Source organism: Haliaeetus albicilla, chromosome 15, assembly GCF_947461875.1.
Source record: "Haliaeetus albicilla chromosome 15, bHalAlb1.1, whole genome shotgun sequence".
NCBI lineage: Eukaryota > Metazoa > Chordata > Aves > Accipitriformes > Accipitridae > Haliaeetus > Haliaeetus albicilla.
This window is the reverse complement of record NC_091497.1, coordinates 30,389,371-30,407,089: the sequence shown is the minus strand read 5'-3', so window position 1 is coordinate 30,407,089 and position 17,719 is coordinate 30,389,371. Positions and strand designations below refer to the sequence as shown.

Genomic DNA, 17,719 nt, shown 5'->3' with positions numbered 1-17,719 from the left:
AAAGAGCATCTCAAACATAAGACTTAAAATACATCTGAACAAAATGTAAAATCTCCTAAACAATAGAAAACTTAGTCCAGATTACCAATTCAGCCAGGTCTGTTCCTCCAACAGCATAATCCTACAGGTTTCTGTTCTTCTGTAGAATCTCCTGTACAAAACAGGCCATATGGAGGCATGTACTTCTAGAATGTCTTCTAAAATACAATCAGACAGATTTCCATTTGTCGGGGAAAAGGCTATAAAAGGTGACAGGCATTATGTTTGTAGCCTACTTTCCTAAGGAAACGAGGCGTGTGCTACCATACTTTCTGGCAATAATGCTTTCTCTCCCTTAAACATGCTTAAACAGAATCATAGAATCGTTTAGGTTGGAAAAGACCTTTAAGATCATTGAGTCCAACTGTCAACCCAACATCACCATGCCCACTAAACCATGTCCTGAAGTGCCTTGTCTACATGTTTTTTGAGCACCTCCAGGGATGGTGACTCCACCACCTCCCTGGGCAGCCTGTTCCAATGCCTGACAACCCTTTCAGTAAAGAAATTTTTTCTAATATCCAATCTAAACCTCACCTGGCACAACTTGAGGCCATTTCCTCTCGTCCTATCACTAGTTAGTTGATAGAAGAGATCTGTACCCACAACGTTGCACAATTTCAGACAAATGTAAAACTGTGGGTTTGTTTCCTAACACACTAAATTCCTGCAAATGTCATGAAAATAGGCCATGTAGAGAGTAATGCTCTGTATTCCTGCTGGAGAAAAATGCTGTAGCCATAAGCTTAGAGCTTAGCCCAGAGAAGCCATGTGGGAACTCATGAAAATAATGGGAAACGAGGGGTTTATTGGTTCAGCTGCTCATGTATCTCCTGCTCACTGATAATAGAAAAGTTAATGACAAATATTAACAGGGGCAGTGCAATTATACAACACAATTTGGGTAGCTTGGTAAATCAGGCATATCTGAGCAACATACATATTAGTATGGCCAAATGCAGGATCGTCCACAAAGAAAGATGAAATAGAAGTAGTGGACACAAGGATAAACATGATATATTGGGGTATAGTCAGCATGGCTTTTGTAAAGGGAAGTAATGCTTTCTGAAGAGTCTCTATGTGTGTGACAAGCAAGGTTGGTTGATAGAGTCTCCTTAGCCAAAAGCATTTAACAAAGTCCCTCACCAGAGGCTCATGAAGAAATGGTACTACTTTGGGGATAAAAGGGAAAGCCTTCAGATAAATGAACTACTGCTAAAAATATAGGAAACAGACCAAGTCGTCATTTTTTAGAGTGATTAAGTGAAGGAAAGTCACTGGTGGAACTGTTGGGATTTGTGCCAGAGCCCATGTTGTTATGCTGTTCTGTATATTCATAAGAAATTTGTAAAAGGGGGTGGATAGTGAAGTGACAACAGTTGCTAGTTGTGTGAAGTTATTTGGGAAAACAAAAAGGGAAATCCAGCTGCAAGAAATTGGAGAAGGACCTGGCCATAAATAGTGACTGGGAAATATGATGGCAGATGGTGTTCAGTGCTATTAAATGTGAAGTGCTGCAGATGGAAGAAAACAATTCTGATTTTAAATACACAGTGAGGAAGTCTCAGCTATCTGTTAGTGCTCACTCTCAGCTATATATTAGTGCTCAACAAAGAAATCTTGTAATTATGTTATATGGTTCTTTGAACACTCAGTGCCCACCAGCTGTCAAAAAAGCTAATTGAATGTTAGAAACTATTAGCAAAAGAACAGAGAATAATGCAGAAAGCATCAGAATGTCGCTGTAAACTTCCATAGTGCATTCACATCAGGAGTAATGTGTGCAACACTGGTCCTCCATCTCACAAAAGTTCTTGTAGAGCTGAAAAGAAAGAGAGGATGACAAAGATTACAAAAGGTATGGAAATGTCCCCATACAAGAAATGGCTAAGTAGGCAAGAACTGCTCAGGTTGGAGGAGCTAAAAATCAAGGAGCTGATAAAATCTTGAGTAAAATGGAAACGGTGACCAGGGGACAGTTGTTCATTCTGTTCTACCACAGCCATTCTGCTCTTGTTATGAACAATGAATTATTTTACATTTATGCAACAGAGGACAGTGGCTTAGAAGGTGATGACACTGAAAAAAGATGTAGTGCAGTGGTAGATAACCAGCTGGCCTTATTTTCAGTGCAGCTCTATAGTTGAGAACCCAGATGTGATCCTCAGGTGAATGGTAAAGAAATAACATGTAGAAGCAGACAGAGACAGCCCACTGTGCAGAATTAGTAAGATCATTAAGAACTGTCTTCAGTTCTGGGATTTTAAAATCTATGTTTCATTACTTTTCAAATCCCTCTGTGTCTGTTACAGATTATTATATTTTGACTGGCAATAGTTGCTATTGGCCAGCGTTTTGCCCCACACATAGATGAAAGCCTGTATTTGGCCAAGCAAATAGCTCAAAATGCAGTTAGTTGCAACAGTAAATGTGTCTCTCTAACAACCACTTACCATTTATAAAAACACTTACACAAAAACCACGTGCGGTTATTGGATGTGAACATTGCCACTCTGATGATAGTAAGACAGGAGTAGTAATGTTCTCCTTGCAATCTCTATGAGTCAAGACAGCTGTAAGGCCAATTTTATACTTAAAATAACAGTGGTGAGGAAGATGCTGGAAATTTTAGTGACAAACCAAGGAAAAAAAGTTGTCATCAGCTTCTACATCTGTTCAATTGCCTCTAGGGAAACTCTCCTCTATTTAAGAGCTCCTTCCACTGGATAGAGAACTTTGGGGAGGGCAGTAACAGCCCCTTGATTCAAGCCTGGCCAGATCCAGCGTGAACTCTGTCAACTTCAGAGCTGCTTTTGCCCAAGGGAAGAAAAGTATTTTTCTTCCTCCACACGTCTCTGTGCTGCCTTATTGAGATTTGATTCATTCAAAGCATAATATCTACAAGAGTAGACCAGAGATAGCTAGGACAGCAAATGAGATGTGGCCTTATGTTTTACTGGCCACTGAAGTCATCCCCCAAAATGAGCACCAACAGAGGCTTTTATTAACTAGTCATGTTTGAACCATATTCTTAACATGATCCAATGATTAGGCTAAAGTATCTCTTTTTAACCTACATTACACTGTCCTTACATAGGAGAAAGCTCCTGTGCATGTGCTGATGGACTCTTTGACTCATTCCTTTGATAAAAATAAATAGCGTTTCTGAAATCTGCAGCTTGAAAATATGGAAATTTTTTTTTGGGTGTATAATCTGGTGTGGCAGTTGCTACACCTGCATGAAAGCAATCAATAACCAGAGCTCATGCCAGTTCCTCAGTTTCTAATGAGTGTAATTAGGTCTTCAGAGAGTAGGAGAGCCAGTGATTGTTTTAAAATATCACTGACTCCAGTCTGTAAAACACTGACACTTTGCAAGATGCTGCTCATTTTTCTCAGGACAAAGCTGAAGTTTTGGTATATCTGCAAAAATAGCATACATTTCTAAAGGAGGAACTGATTGAAAAAAGAGAAAAGAACACACAACTGTGTAGTGTGCAATGAGAAATCTGCAGTTTATCGCTTTTTTCTTTCTCTTCCTTATCCTCTTCTTGCCTGGTTTTATAAAAATAGACTTTTTCGGCCTTCAGATATGCCTGGTGTTATCTGTTCCTGTTGTAGCCCCATCTGCAAGAGTCACGATAACATGTGCTGCAATTTTGAGAATTTTCTTGTACAACATGTGTTGAACCTGGGGACCCATCAGGCTTGTTGAACAAAGCATTCCAAGGGGATTTACACAGTAAAGTTCCTTTCTGCTATCTAACTGCAGTGCAAACTTTGGAAACCAATTCTTGGCCTTTGCTCAAGATCACTTTTCTGCTGGTGCTTGGTTAGTTCTCTGCTAAAAAAGGTGGTGAATTAATCAGATGGGCTTTTCCTTGGTTGTTTTATCCTACCAGCTGAGCTTTCCCCATGGGTGGTACCCCTTGGTATCACTGACGTTGATTGTCTGATTGGTGTTTAGAGCACTGAATGAAGGTAGAGAATACTTTCTCCCTGCCTTCTCATACAGAAGAGCAAAGTATTGGGTATGTGACTATACCTAGCAGGTAACGAAGTTATCCTTCATAAGAAGTCAGACAAGTGCCAGCAGGTACTTGTCAGCTTTTTCTGCTTGCGCAGGACAACCCGCCTGCTTCCATTTCCCATAAGTGCAGGCAGTGAATCATTCCTTGTCAAGGGGCAAATGGGAGGCTCATCCCACAGTCGGGAAATCCATTTAAATTAACAGCCATGTTTCAAAGCCCTCCTCCAATGTCATCTCATCCACGCTTCCTCTGAAGTGCTTTATTAAAGAAAAGAGTGGGAGTGACTGAGATAATAGAAGCCACATTCTCAGTCTTATCCTAATAACGGAGGTTAAATAAGTTCCTTCAAATGCCCCTTGGCCCCTTTAAATATGCGGATGCATCACTTATACGTATAAGTTATAACAAGGAAGTTATTTTGCAGGATTAAAGTTCTTACTTCTTTTGTACATCTCATTTTAAGTGCCAATTATTTGAAAATGTACAGAAGGGCAGTTTGTTCTTTGTTTTATCTGCGGTGGTATTATGTCTGTCATACAAACCATATGGTTTTATATCATTGCTAATTACCATCATTTGCACACATGATGGCAGATTTAGGAGACATGTCCAGTAAATTATCCAACAGCAATTTATGAACCCTTTAAAATAATGTAAGTGGCTCAATAAATGGCACATTATGTAACTGTTAGGAAAAGCCTGAATTGTTATTTATAGCTATATTAAAGGGATAGTGCAGATTTTATATGCCCATTTCAGTATTCCCTGTTTGTAAATTTGCTATGGAGGCAGCAGTATTAATTCAGGAAAAGAAGAAATGTTCCACACGCTTAGCAGAATAGTTTCTTTTAAATAATAAACAAAAGGTTTGAAATAAATTCAGAAAAAAAGAATGTTCAGTGTTGTCCAAAGACGAGATGAATTTATAAAGATCTAGCCCTCAGGCAGAGGCCTAATTCACACTGCCTTTTACATTCAGCATGTGTCTTCTTTCAGCTTTTTAAATGCCTTCAGAAATTAAACCTTTTGCCATGGCAGCTGCAGAAGACAAAGTCTTCCATTTTACCCATTTTAGGCAGCAGCAACCATCCATTCAGTGCAGAATGTGTGACAGTGGAATAGGGATTGTTTTAACCTGTAAGGAAAGAAACCAACAAAATGATGCTATTTCGAGAGATGTGTGTACATATTGTGTACTCACAGCTCTGAATAGAGCAGTTCTTTTCTCAATGTACCTGAGGCTATTGGAAAACGAGCCACTGTGTATCACAATAATATATTAATTCAATTAAGCCTGCACTATAGCAAACATGTATTTTGCTGCTGGATTTGTCCTGAGAGCCTATGCTTGCAGTCTGTTTTGTAAAACAAAACAAAAGTCAGTTTCGAGTAAGGTCGAATCACAGCTCTTCTCTCACTTGTAACTCCAGCCACATAAATTCTCCTAGGGAATTTATGAGAAAAATGCATCGAACCCTTGCTTCTCAGAGGCCCTTTTTCTGTGCTCATCTTTAGCTACGGCGAAGGAATGAAACTGGTTTTGATAAAGCAGACATGTGCCTGCATGTGTTGGCATTCCCGGTTGTCCAGGGCTGTGGAGCTGTCTGCATCTTCTCTTTAAAATGAGCGCACCAAGACAACATCTCATCACTAAGAGTTCATTTTACTGGAACACAAATCAGGAAGAGGTAATAATTTACTGAAAGAAAAACTGGGTGAGAGATTTAAATCCTCTGTCTTTGCCCTTGCAGAGCGGGCTGCTTCTCTCCAGTTTTACTCCTGTCCCAAACTCTGTGTTCCTAAATCGCCGTAGACTCCATACGTTCCCCTGGGCAAACATCTCCCTTCTGTCACCTCTAAAGCTTGGCTGTGAGCCTGCTCCCATCCTTCCCTCCCAAGGAGGGTCTCCCAGGCTGCAGTCCTGTGTTGACTTAAGTCAATCCAAGTCAGCGCTGCTGCGTTCCCGTCCCCTCCCTCCTTCCCTGGGCTCATCCCTAGGGAACTCCTCCAACCTCGCAGTTTGGGGAGCTAAGCTGCTCAAAAACAACCTCACACTCGTTAGGGTTTGACTACTCTTGGTCCTTGAGCTGACTTCCAGGGGGGTCAGAGGACCCTGAGGACCAGCGCTCGAGGGCCGGTGACCGCAGCCCTTCTCTTCCACAGCGCGACAGGATCTCACCCTGCTTTTCGGGACGCCCTACTTGACCCAGAACGCGGCAGCCAGGACAAAGCAAACAGCCACTTCTTCCCTGCTGCCTTAGCACACTTCTAATCACAAATAGCCTAGTAAACTGTCAGCAAAGAAAGAAGGAAACAGATAACATCCGTTAAATACAAGTACACGTGCTTGGGGGCATGCATGGGCACACACGGAGAATAAGAAGCAGCTAGCCGAGGAGGGGCGAGGCAGGACATCATGTTCCCAGGTGAGCACCATAGTTTGCTCAGGTCATTTCAGCCTCGCCTCGCCCGTACCCGGGTTGTACGTTCCCACCTTGAGCAAGAATGTGGAGGGGCCCCAACCGTAGGGTCAACCTCTGGTGTTTCATCTAGGAGCTACAGCAGTTCCCTTTACGCGGTCACACCGAGGTCAAACCCAGCCTTTTTGAGATGAAACGTTGGTCTGTTATTAGTGTGTGCCGAGAACCAATATGATATGCCCAAATAGCGGAGTTTGGCCTATTCCCATGAACTCGGTATGGCAGAGCTGGTACCGGGACACCCAGCGGGAGAGGTCCGTGAAATGCTGGGAGGGAGCTCGTTACGAAGGAATCAGCCTTCTTGTTACACAGGAGAATGACGGCATTTAGCTTTACGTAATTAGGTTGTTGATTTAAAAGTGATACGGAATACAAAACTGCTCAGAAAAGGACGTGCAGGGTTTCATAATTAAGAGCCTACCCTGAAGATCTGTGGACATTTCTGACATTACATAAGAACCACATTAGCGCTGTGTATTTTCTGCCCCATTAAACCACTGCTTTATTAAGTTCCTCTGATTTGAATAATCTCTAATTTTTAAAACAATAAGCATGCACACTCTCTTTGTGTGTGGTTTACATTCTGGATTTGTTCCTGTATTAATTTGGAAGTATGCTGAATGTAACCTCAACATTATTCTCAAAATTTGTATATTTTCGTTTGCCATGTCTTTTGTTCAAGAAAGATAACAGTTTGAGGAAGACAGAAACACCAGCTAAATATTCATCAGGAAAGAAAGAGCCTGAAGCATTATTGGTGATAAGAAATAGGTTTTGAAGAGAAAGCATGTGTCAGCCTGGAAGCTTTACATGAGGCTGGGTAGCAAATACTAGAAATGGAAGACCTGAGGAGAACAGGGATGGGAAAAGCCAACAGAGCAGAAAGAAATGGGATTGCATGGGGACTAGATTATATAAAGATTTCCTAGGGGAAGGAAGTCTGGGTTATGCGAGGCTGTCATAAAATGGTCTGACCATGGGTGAAATAATCTATAGTATGTGGCACGTTTGCTGTTTTGCAGAGGGAGGTGTCACCTTTAAAAGTGTTGTTCCAGCTGCTATAGCCTTCTTTTTCTCCCGATACATTTCTAAGCCAATTAGTGATATGGAAACAAATAAAAAGAGCTTTGTCGATAAAGAATGCCATTTCTCCAGTCTCCAGGACTCGACTTATACCAAATAAAATGGTCTTCAATTGGAAAGAAAAGCCAGAAAAACCTCTGAGGAATAGACCTGCCTTTTACCAAATGATTATGTGGGAATTAGGGATGGTGAACCCGGCGGGGACCTGTAGGCAGTACTTGAATAAAAAATAACAGAAAGGCAAAATACTGCACAAGGGCTCTCTGTCAACTGAAGACAGGTCTGTGCCAGCTAGTCACGGGGAAATACGGGCATGTTCATGTTGCAGAACTGCCAGCTCATGTCTCTCTGGGCTCAGGATCCTTGCACTGTGCTCTATTACGTGGTGTAGCCAGCTCTTAAATCCACTTTTGTCCTGCTTATGAATTGTCCCTGGGGTGACTGCCACATACACAACAGAAAGGGCAGGGCAGGACCTCGCCATAACTCAGCTTGTCTTGGTTTTCATGTAACGACAATAGAACTCTCACATAAAACAAAGGCCTTCCCAATATTACATTATTTGTTCAACAAGATACTTGAACTGTTACAGCTCTGCATGTCCTTTTTGCAGCATCATTCACAGGAGAATGATGTGCACACCATCTCCTTTGAAAACGTACAGAGACTCTTGGAATTCACTTCTCTGCATACTTTCAGCAATGACTTTGATCTGTTATGCACAAGAATAAGGAGTGCTGATTTTCAAAAAAGAAGGCTTGTAATACTTTTTTTTTTCAGAGCAGAATGAGGTCACAAAAAAGATCCATCAAACATGGGAGCTACTCTCAAACAATGCACTTCTTGTTTGGCAGACTCAAGAGGATGAAAATTGCTACTTTAAAAAAATACACAGACAATGTAAGAGGGCAAGGTCTTGATCTTACACATCACCGCTCCGCAGTTGGTGGGATGATGTGAAAAACAGACCATGGAAATAAGCAACTGTTCTTTAATTTCATTATTTAGCACTTCTTTCCCATGTTTTCATGTCAGTGAGAAATTGCAAGTAGTTCCCTTAAGCAGCTCATGAACAGAAGCAGGGAACAGTATTTTGGTTTTCTTGTTGAAAGCAAATTGCCTTTGATCTGTCTCGTGTCATTGTGACCCAAGGGCCATTCGTGACTAACAGATGACTGATGAAGTTTCTCTCTTGCAGTACGATATTGTTGGACATTCAGGAGATGGCTTCAACATCACCTTGGTTGGGAGTGACAAAGTTCCCAAGAACAATAAGCAAAGATTAGAGATTCTTAAGGTAAATCCTACTGATAAGTGATGCTGGGTAATTAAGGATTTTATGACTGCAAAGATAAAATTGTAGGTGGGTCACAGAATGCAGAACATAAGGAGAGTAAAATAAAAGAAAGACAAGAAAGCAGATTCTGTGTATTTGCATAAAATTGAAACAGGACCTTTCAGAGACGTGGCAGAAAACAAATTATGCCAAAATAGTAGAAGCTACATATGTGTTTTTCTGGACTGCTGTGTCATAAATGTGTCATTTTGACTACCTGTCAAAGGATATAGGAGGTTCCAAGCATTATACGGTGATATAGATGGCTCTACCTAAGTCATGTGGTGATATTACTAGTGCGTAAGTGACTAATTTAAACTGTAGAGGGATCCCAGGTCAGTGATTTAGCCTCTTACCTTCAAGAAGTTGTGTGTCATGGTAGCAGTGGGAAAATGTGCCAATGCTAGATTGAAAACATTTTAAATCACAATTGCAAAGTGAGTGTATTCACCAAGATTTTACTGTAATAGGATGAAGAAAAATTGAGTATAGTTTGGGATTTACCTGGTTGGCAGCTTGATAGGTTAGAACTGTGTATTTGAGCTTCCTTCAAAAAGTATTTTTAAAAGATCGGCAGCTACTTGCGTTAGGAGACCTGGATTTTCTAACATCTAGAATTCCTTGCCTTCTGCATAGGAAACAGCTTCATCGATGAAAACAGTGTATTCATTTCATAAAAGCTCAAACAAAATGTTTCAACATTTTTAAACCTTGCTGCCACTGTCAGGAGTCAGGTATTTGATAATAACTGTGACACTACTAGGGTTTGGAATTCTAGCGCAAATTATAAACAGGCAGGAGCTGGTCACAGCATTAGGAAACTAAGACCTGTTTTCTTCCTTAAAGACACAGGAATGTAGCTACTCAAACTGCAGCTGATCAAAGGTATTTTACCTTCCCTAAGCCCCAATCTGATTACATCCATGTGTGGGTTTTGATTGTTTGACCCACTGTGTTTTTAAAAAGTGTTGTCTGTCTTAAAATACAGCGTATTATGTACAAAAAGCTGCATCTTCTGTAGTATCTGGAGCACTGTCCACATGTCTAATATGGAGACATCCTCTAATATAGCAAAACTGAATATTGACTCCTTCCTGTGCCAGCTGAAATGAATGTTTATTCCTAAAGTCATCTGACATATTTCCACTTGATAATGCTGTGCACACAGGTTATGCATGCCCATGCTCAGTTCTGCATGAGTGGAGACCATACCTTGGAAGGGACAGAGCATGCCATTCGTGAAATCGCCAAGGAAGAGGCTGACGAGTATTTTGTTATCGTCTTGAGTGATGCAAATCTGGAGCGATATGGTATTCAGCCATCCAGGTTTGCCCAGGTCTTGACCACCAATGCTCAAGTCAATGCTTTTGCCATATTTATAGGATCCTTAGGAGACCAGGCAGATAGGTAAGTATATTTGTTTTATGCCTAATGTAACTGTCTTTGTTTCCATTCACCATAAATCTAAACTATGCTTTTTTTGCAGTGACGTTAGGCATAGTTGCCCATGCTGGTGTTCTGTACTAAGGTTTTGATCGTAGTATCATAAAATCATAGAATGGTTTGGGTTGGAAGGGCCCTCTAAAGATCATCTGGTTCCAGCCCCCTTGCCATGGGCAGGGACACCTTCCACCAGACCAGGTTGCTCAAAGCCCCATCCAACCTGACCTTGAACACTGCCAGGGATGGGGCAGCCACAGCCTCTCTGGGCAACCTGTCCCAGTGTCTCACCGCCCTCACTGTAAAACATTTCTTCCTTATGTCCAATCTAAACCTACCCTTTTCCAGTTTAAAACCATTACCCCTTGTCCTGTCACTATGGACCCTGGGAAAAAGTCTCTCTCCATCCTTCTTACAAACCCCCTTTAGGTACTGGCAGGCTGCTATAAGGTCTCCCCAGGACCTTCTCTTCTCCAAGCTGAACAACCCCAACTCTCTCAGCCTGTCTTCATAGGAGAAGAGGTGCTCCAGCCCTCTGATCATCTTCATGGCCGTTCTCTGGACTTGCTCCAACAGGTCCATGTCCTTCTAATGTTGGGGGCCCCAGAGCTGGACGCAGGACCGCAGGTGGGCTCTCACCTGATGGGAGCAGCAGGGCAGAATCCCCTCCCTCGACCTGCTGGTCACACTTCTTCTGATGCAACCCAGGACACAGTCAGCTTTCTGGGCTGCGAGCGCTCATTGCTGGCTCATGTCCCATTTTTCATCCATCATTCTTTTTTTTTTTTTTAATCTACTGATGAGGAGCGGTAGCTTCTGACTTGTGTCAGGGAGGACACTGGTTCGTGGGTCCTGGCAGACATCCCTTACAGCCAGCTGGTACAGGGCACTCCGCGCATCCGAAGGGAGCACCTGAAGCCGTCCTCCCACGGGAGGATGTGCACTATCCCCCTGTGGAATATCACTGCGTGGTCATGATGGAGACAGGGTGCCTTTGCCATTGCACAGTGTGCAGTTTGAATATGTGTGGGCCTAAGAAAAGAGATTAAAGCAAGAGAAGCTGGAGTTTCGTGGTCTTCAGAACTGCCGAAAATTTGACTCAGGTAGTCCCCTTGTGTTACAGACACCAATTCTTTGGAGAGTCTGAGCCGATATGCCTATTTTTAGTGCTACTACATAATTTCACTTTAAATTGTTTGGGCACAGGGGAAAAGAAGGAAATTCTGTCCCAGGTGTCCGTTGGTTCCACATCCACTGAGGACCAGTACATGCAGCAAAAAGCTGGTATAGCCACAAATATCAACAGTGCCTTTTCTCCTTCTGTTCAAGCCTTCAACTAGAGCAGAATGAGAGAAGGCCCAAAGGGAACTGACCCCCTGTACGTAGTTTTAGTCAGAAAAGGGTTGAAAGATACTGCACAGCCACCATTAGTCATGTCTGCGGGTCTGTACATCAGAGCTGCATTATGCATGAAAAGAGAATCTATTCTGCAAGATTATAATTACAGAAAGTCCTTTTACTTCTGCTAGGAATGAAAAAAAAAAATTAAAAAAAGCATTGACCATATCCTGCTGTGTAAGCGGAGATCTTATAATTGCCTAGTTCACTGGGTATGGAAAACACACACAATGCTGTCACTGAAACGCATTTCTATGTATGTGGAAGTGCAGAATTAGACAAAGCCTTCCTGTAACTGCTGTGGGGGAAGGAGAAGGGAATTCTCTGTTGCAGCTTTTTGAAAAACTCACTTTCGAAGTGAGACTAAACTTAGCATTGGAGAAACGGTGTTGAGCATAAACTCCTTTAAAAAGAAGTGAAAAAATAAATTCCAAGCCTGCTGACTGGACATGAGGGAGATGGGGGTTGTAACATGCATCTTGTTTACCTTTTTTAAGGGGGTTAAGCTGTGAGTAAAAATGTGTCAGGCTAATATTGGCAGAAAAATATCTTTCCAGCTAATCCGCTGCCATCTGAAAGAGGAAATACAAAGAGCACGTTTAGAATCACTGGAGATGTTGAACTGAAAGAGCTGTGGGTTCATGGTAATCTATTTAAAGGAAGTAAATATCTGCATTTCCAGAGTAAATCTCTAGCTGCCCTCAGAAAACCGGTTGTGGTAATACCTCATGGGGTCACTGGTACCTTGATCAAAATGGAGTTCTTGCACGTCAGAAAGAGGACGTGAATAGAAATCTCTAGGAACTCTTGCTGTCTTGCTGAAACCACCTCTGTGACTTAGGTGCTCTCAGCGTTTCCTCCCACTGCTGCTTTCCCGTCTTAAGGAACCCTGGGAACATAATTTGAAATGATAATTGTGTCTTGTCCCTCGTTCTGCTCCTTAGGCTGCAGAGGACGCTACCAGCGGGTCGATCCTTTATTGCCATGGATACCAAAGAGATCCCCCAGATTTTGCAGCAGATCTTCACATCTACCATGTTGTCAAGTGCCTAAGCATCACTGATGTCATGGTGCGTCAATTCAAAGAAGAAACCCACTCCTGCTGGAGATACAAGTCCTAAAGCTGAGGATAAACACAGTTATTAATAAAATACATACTGTTCTCTAATCAGCAAAGCGACCCAAATCTGCACGACAGCCGGGCTGTAAAATTTCACCCAGAATCTCTCAACCGACTTAGCGCGTTCAAAGAATTGCAGCGGAGCGGAGGTAAATCGCAGAATGGCAACAGAACGACTGTTTTTCTGGAGGGAGAAATAAATAAAGGACAGCTTGTGATCATTCCTCTGCCTGCCATGTTGCCAGCACTACAGTATCATCTCACCCTGTTTTATTAAACACGGTTCGCTGGGATTCAATAATATTATGCAAGGCAGAGGCAGGCAGTCTGTTTCAGTGTTTTGTGTGCATATGTTTGAATGGGTAGTTAACTCCATCTCTGATTTAAACAGGACTGCTCTTGTCAGGCAGGAAACCCTTCCTTCCTCTGCCGTTGCTTTCTTGTCCTGACGGGCATCGGGGCTTCACCGCTGGATGCTGGGAACAATGGAGCGGTTTGGGAACGCTGACCGTCGCGTGTAAACATTCATTATCTGATCAGGCACGGTGCTCAGAGTTGTCAGATCTAGAGAAAGTGGCTGTTAAGAAGGAAAACAAAACAAAAATAGATTCGTGTCTGCCTCTGAAAAGTAAGGGGAAAGGGTCAAAACGGTCTTAATAACCCAACAGCCGGCGTTTCCAAAGAGGGAACTACTGCCTTGTCTCCTCTGCGTGACCGATGGTGTTGTCCCGCTGCCCTGTTGCCCGGAATCCCTGGGATGGGCTCGGTACGTGGAGGTGCCTTTTCGGTTGGGAGACAAAAAAGTTACTAACGCTTTGCTAGAGCTCCTTCGTGATCTGTTTTGCTTGGGTCTTTTGAAGATGAAACTGGAGGAGAGATCTAGGCATGAAAAAATAAGTTCTTTTTTATAAAAGGAGAGGAAAAAAATCTATTTTTATTTTAGCAAGATATCTGTGTTGGAGTATATTTAATATCCAGGATAGTTATAAAGGCTTATTTTATAATTCAGTCAGCTGGTGTTTGGCTTGTCCCATAAGGCGATAATTCCTCTTTATGTACTAAAGAATAGATATCTTGTAGTGCATCGGGAACACTGGAATACTTGATGAATTGAATGTATGATTTAATTAAGCTGGGGTGGGGGATGTGCATCATCACTGATACTCTGCTGATATTAATTTGAGGGTAACTGAATAGCAAAAAGTCAAGGGAGAGTACTTATAAAAATCTGAAGGAGGAATTGCAGTACTTCCCTTCTAATGTTTCTCTTAATCCCGCAGTTGCTCAAACCGCACTGTGAGCAGTATATTTGGAGGGGAGGAGGCAAATTAACTGGATCTTGTTAAATACAACCATCAGTGGTTTAATTTCCAGTGGTCATTCTCTGCTCCATCAGTCCTGCAGCACAAATCTTTACCAGAGCATCAAAAATGTCCCATATTTAGGATGTGTTTCCAAGCCTGGCCAGCTTTGAAACTCTTCATGGCAAGAGAGGACGGAAGACATTTTTCAAAGGCTTGTTAGTATTGTTATGAGAACTATATATGTGAAAACAAAGAGGTTGAAGATGCAATTCCTGTTTGAAGAGAAGGGAATTGGGAGGAGAAGGTTGAGAAGGTTATCCCTGGCTGGGACGAATGCATGTTCACGCACATACACGCAGATGCAGCTACTAAGGGGAAGTACGCTTCAAAATATAAATAACTTGGTCCTGTAAACACATGATAAGATACTAAATGCAATAAAGAATTGGCATATTAGTAAGTCTGTTAGTAAATGTGTTTTTACGTGGAAATTCCTTCAGCACCTCTGCTTTTATTGCCACCAGTCCTTCAAAAAAGAAGCATTTTATTACAGTTAATTAGCAAATATACTGTACACTTTCTAGATTATTCAGGTGGATAAACTTTCTCACCTCAGATTTACATGCAGTGTAATACTGTTACCTTTATCATAAAAAAAAAATAGCGTTACTTAAGGGAAACTCCAAGGTAAATCCAATTTTAAACCTTTTGTTTGAGTGTCCCTGTAAACTCTATCTCATGTCATGCTATTTAAAGTTACGTTTCTGTAGTGTTTGGTTTTATTCTTTGTTTCAGGCGATGTCTGTTGTGTTTCAGTTCACGTTTCATGGACCCACAGGATACGGCCACGTCCAGGGCCAGGCCCGGCAGGGAGAGGGGGGAAGCAGTTCGCGGTAGATTTTGAGAGAAAGGGAGAAGAAATGAATGGAAGTTGGTTTGGGGGGGGGGGGGGGTCAGTTCAGAAGGAGGCATTGGGGGTTTTACTTTTAACAACGCTTCATTGCAGAGCATATTTGACCCGAGAGCATCTCTCTAAATTGTAACGATCCAGGGCAAGTTTTTCCCCAGGCTGTGCATCTCTCACCTGCTTTAATGCCCATCGCTACCCCAGGGAAATCAAAGCAGCAGCTGTGCTTTTCCCTGTCTTGCAAGGACTGGCAGTGTTATTTCACTGCTCAGAAATTCAACCAACACTCTTCTTTCATGTCCCTGGGACTTGCAGAGCTTCTTAATTTGCATTTATTTTTAATTAGTAAAATGCTTAAGAGTGATGTGGCTTTGTGTAACTAACAGCAGCGGCAGTGACTGCTCTCGTTGCAATGCAGGCACCAGCGCTGTGTGTCACTCATTCCCTCTGAAAGTGTGTTAAGGTATTTTTCATCTCTCCTCACAGTTTATTAAGGCACTTTCTCACTCATCGGTTTTTATGAAAAGGCACTGTTTTGGCGAATGAATGGAGCTGCCAGTTGGAGCGGGTCCTGACCTATCGCTGATGCTTTAACAGCATTAGTCACATCAGCAGTAGTGACTTTAACTACCCCTTATAATGCAGATTTTGGTCTACTTCTGTTTATATGTGTAATGCGTTCATGCTCACTAGCCAGTTAGTAACAGTACGCAGTCATTTAGGATTATTATTTAACTGAGGTGCAAAAAAAAAAAGTACAGAGAGCCCAGGCAGATGTGACTTCAGTCAGAGCAAAGCACGTTTAACGTTTAGGGACGTAAGCAGCTTCGCACAAAAACATGTAAAAGTGATGGGTTAGCACGAAGTGCAAGGAGGGTTAGGAGGGACTCGTGATCTTTGACTCCAGCAGTCTTTTTTTTTTTTCACGTCTTTCCTTTACCAACACTAGGTATCAAACGTGATTGCGAATGTCATGCTAGAGCTTATCCATTAGCCTGATAAAATTAAGACTAAAGATGCTCATCACTGATCAAATATACTGATGTAATATTCGAGGAAACAAGCATACAACGGGAGATTTAGATACTGTATTATATGTGCAAAATCAAATAAAAAAAAGAACTCTGATGCCTAGTTGAGAGTACAGGTAAGAGATGCAAGAATACCAGAGGTTTTCTTTATCTATACAGTTAAATTTATTTATTTTTTAATTATTACAAAACAAGTATCAAAATAATTTCGACAATTCATTTAAAAAAACAAGCAATTGTGCTGTGTTGGCTATTGCACATTATCATGTTTGTTAATAAATGACATTCCTATAAAAATGAAAATGTACAAGATATTTATTGAGAAATAAAAATACAATTCCTAACCACGTATTGAATCCGGAACGCTGATTTGAAAATATAATTGTTGTACAGAACCTCTAGATTAGAAAAGGTTCAGGGTTTGGTTAGTTCTTTAAATACTACCGTTTTAGTGAAAATAGGTAAAGCTCTTCAGTTTGCCTGCTGTAAAGATAATGGAAGTTGTTGTTCAGCTCCTAGATAATTCTGCTTCTGGGGCAAACATGTCTATTTTGGCACCATCTTTAAAAAAAACCAAAAAAACCCAACTTGCATTTTATCATTTACTATTCTTTCTGCCAGCATCTGGGGAGAGCAAACACGCTCTCCTGTCCCGACAATGAACCTTTCAGAAAAGGAAGGTCAACATTTCTCCCTCTCGTCCCCTGTGTCCGCTGTATAGTAACAGCACTCAACACGTGGAAGCATCTTACATGGTCCGTTACGTGTGGAAGACATTTTGTCCAACGTACGAGGTGTCCAACAGTCCCTGAACATCACAGACAGTAATTTACAGTCTTCAACCCTGGATTGGTGCTCTGGCTGTTACAGTTAGTGAATGATAGATGTTGATGCCCAAAGCATTTGAGCATTTTAAGTCAAGACCCTCCTGTATCTGTTGAATTAAAATGCCTCCCACGCCATACAGGACTGTGCCATTAGGGATATTTTTTCCAAGACAATTCTTGGTGTGACCATGCTGTTTGCTGGGAATGTTGGTGCTCTCTAACTCAAGAATGTATGATTGTTTACAACGGTTTGTAGTGAACAAATTCCCCTAGAAAAAACTACGCTTGCAAAGCCAACCGTTCAGCTGAAGGATTTCATCTTCTAAGGAGACAGGCTTTACACTAGACGTTTTAATCCTTAAAACCAGAAAAGGTCTGTGTTTATCACCAGTCACGCACTGATTCATCAGCAGGCTATTTTAGAAAGTCCTTTTGCAAAATTACTGCATGTATATGCCTCTATCAGTGGTTTATTTCTCAGTATGCACATCGCTGCAGTGCGATGCACAGTATCTATTCAGCACCAGCAATCCTAAGAGGAAAACTAAAAATTACTCTCTGATATTACAAGCATTAAAAGGTTATTTGTATTGTTCAGTCTTCAAACAGGTTAAAACTCCCTAGAGTTCATGGTGTCATCAAAATAAACAGGTAACAAATTGCCTAACTCAGAAGTGCTTTTGCTTTTGAGATTGTTATGACAATGTGAAAAGCGTCATCACT

The 17,719-nt window shown here is 41.7% G+C and overlaps 1 protein-coding gene across 3 annotated transcripts in view; it reads left to right on the top strand.

The window, feature by feature from the left end:
• Positions 1-16,516, top strand: part of VWA8 (von Willebrand factor A domain containing 8) — a 191,631-nt gene extending 175,115 nt beyond the window's left edge. For all 3 annotated transcript variants that reach the window (XM_069802635.1, XM_069802636.1, XM_069802637.1), the window contains exons 43-45: positions 8,832-8,930; positions 10,138-10,376; positions 12,752-16,516. In XM_069802635.1, coding sequence (XP_069658736.1) covers positions 8,832-8,930; positions 10,138-10,376; positions 12,752-12,860 — 447 coding nt within the window. In that variant the 3' untranslated portion in view covers positions 12,861-16,516. The remainder of the gene's footprint in view (positions 1-8,831; positions 8,931-10,137; positions 10,377-12,751) is intronic.
• Positions 16,517-17,719: the final 1,203 nt, after the last annotated feature.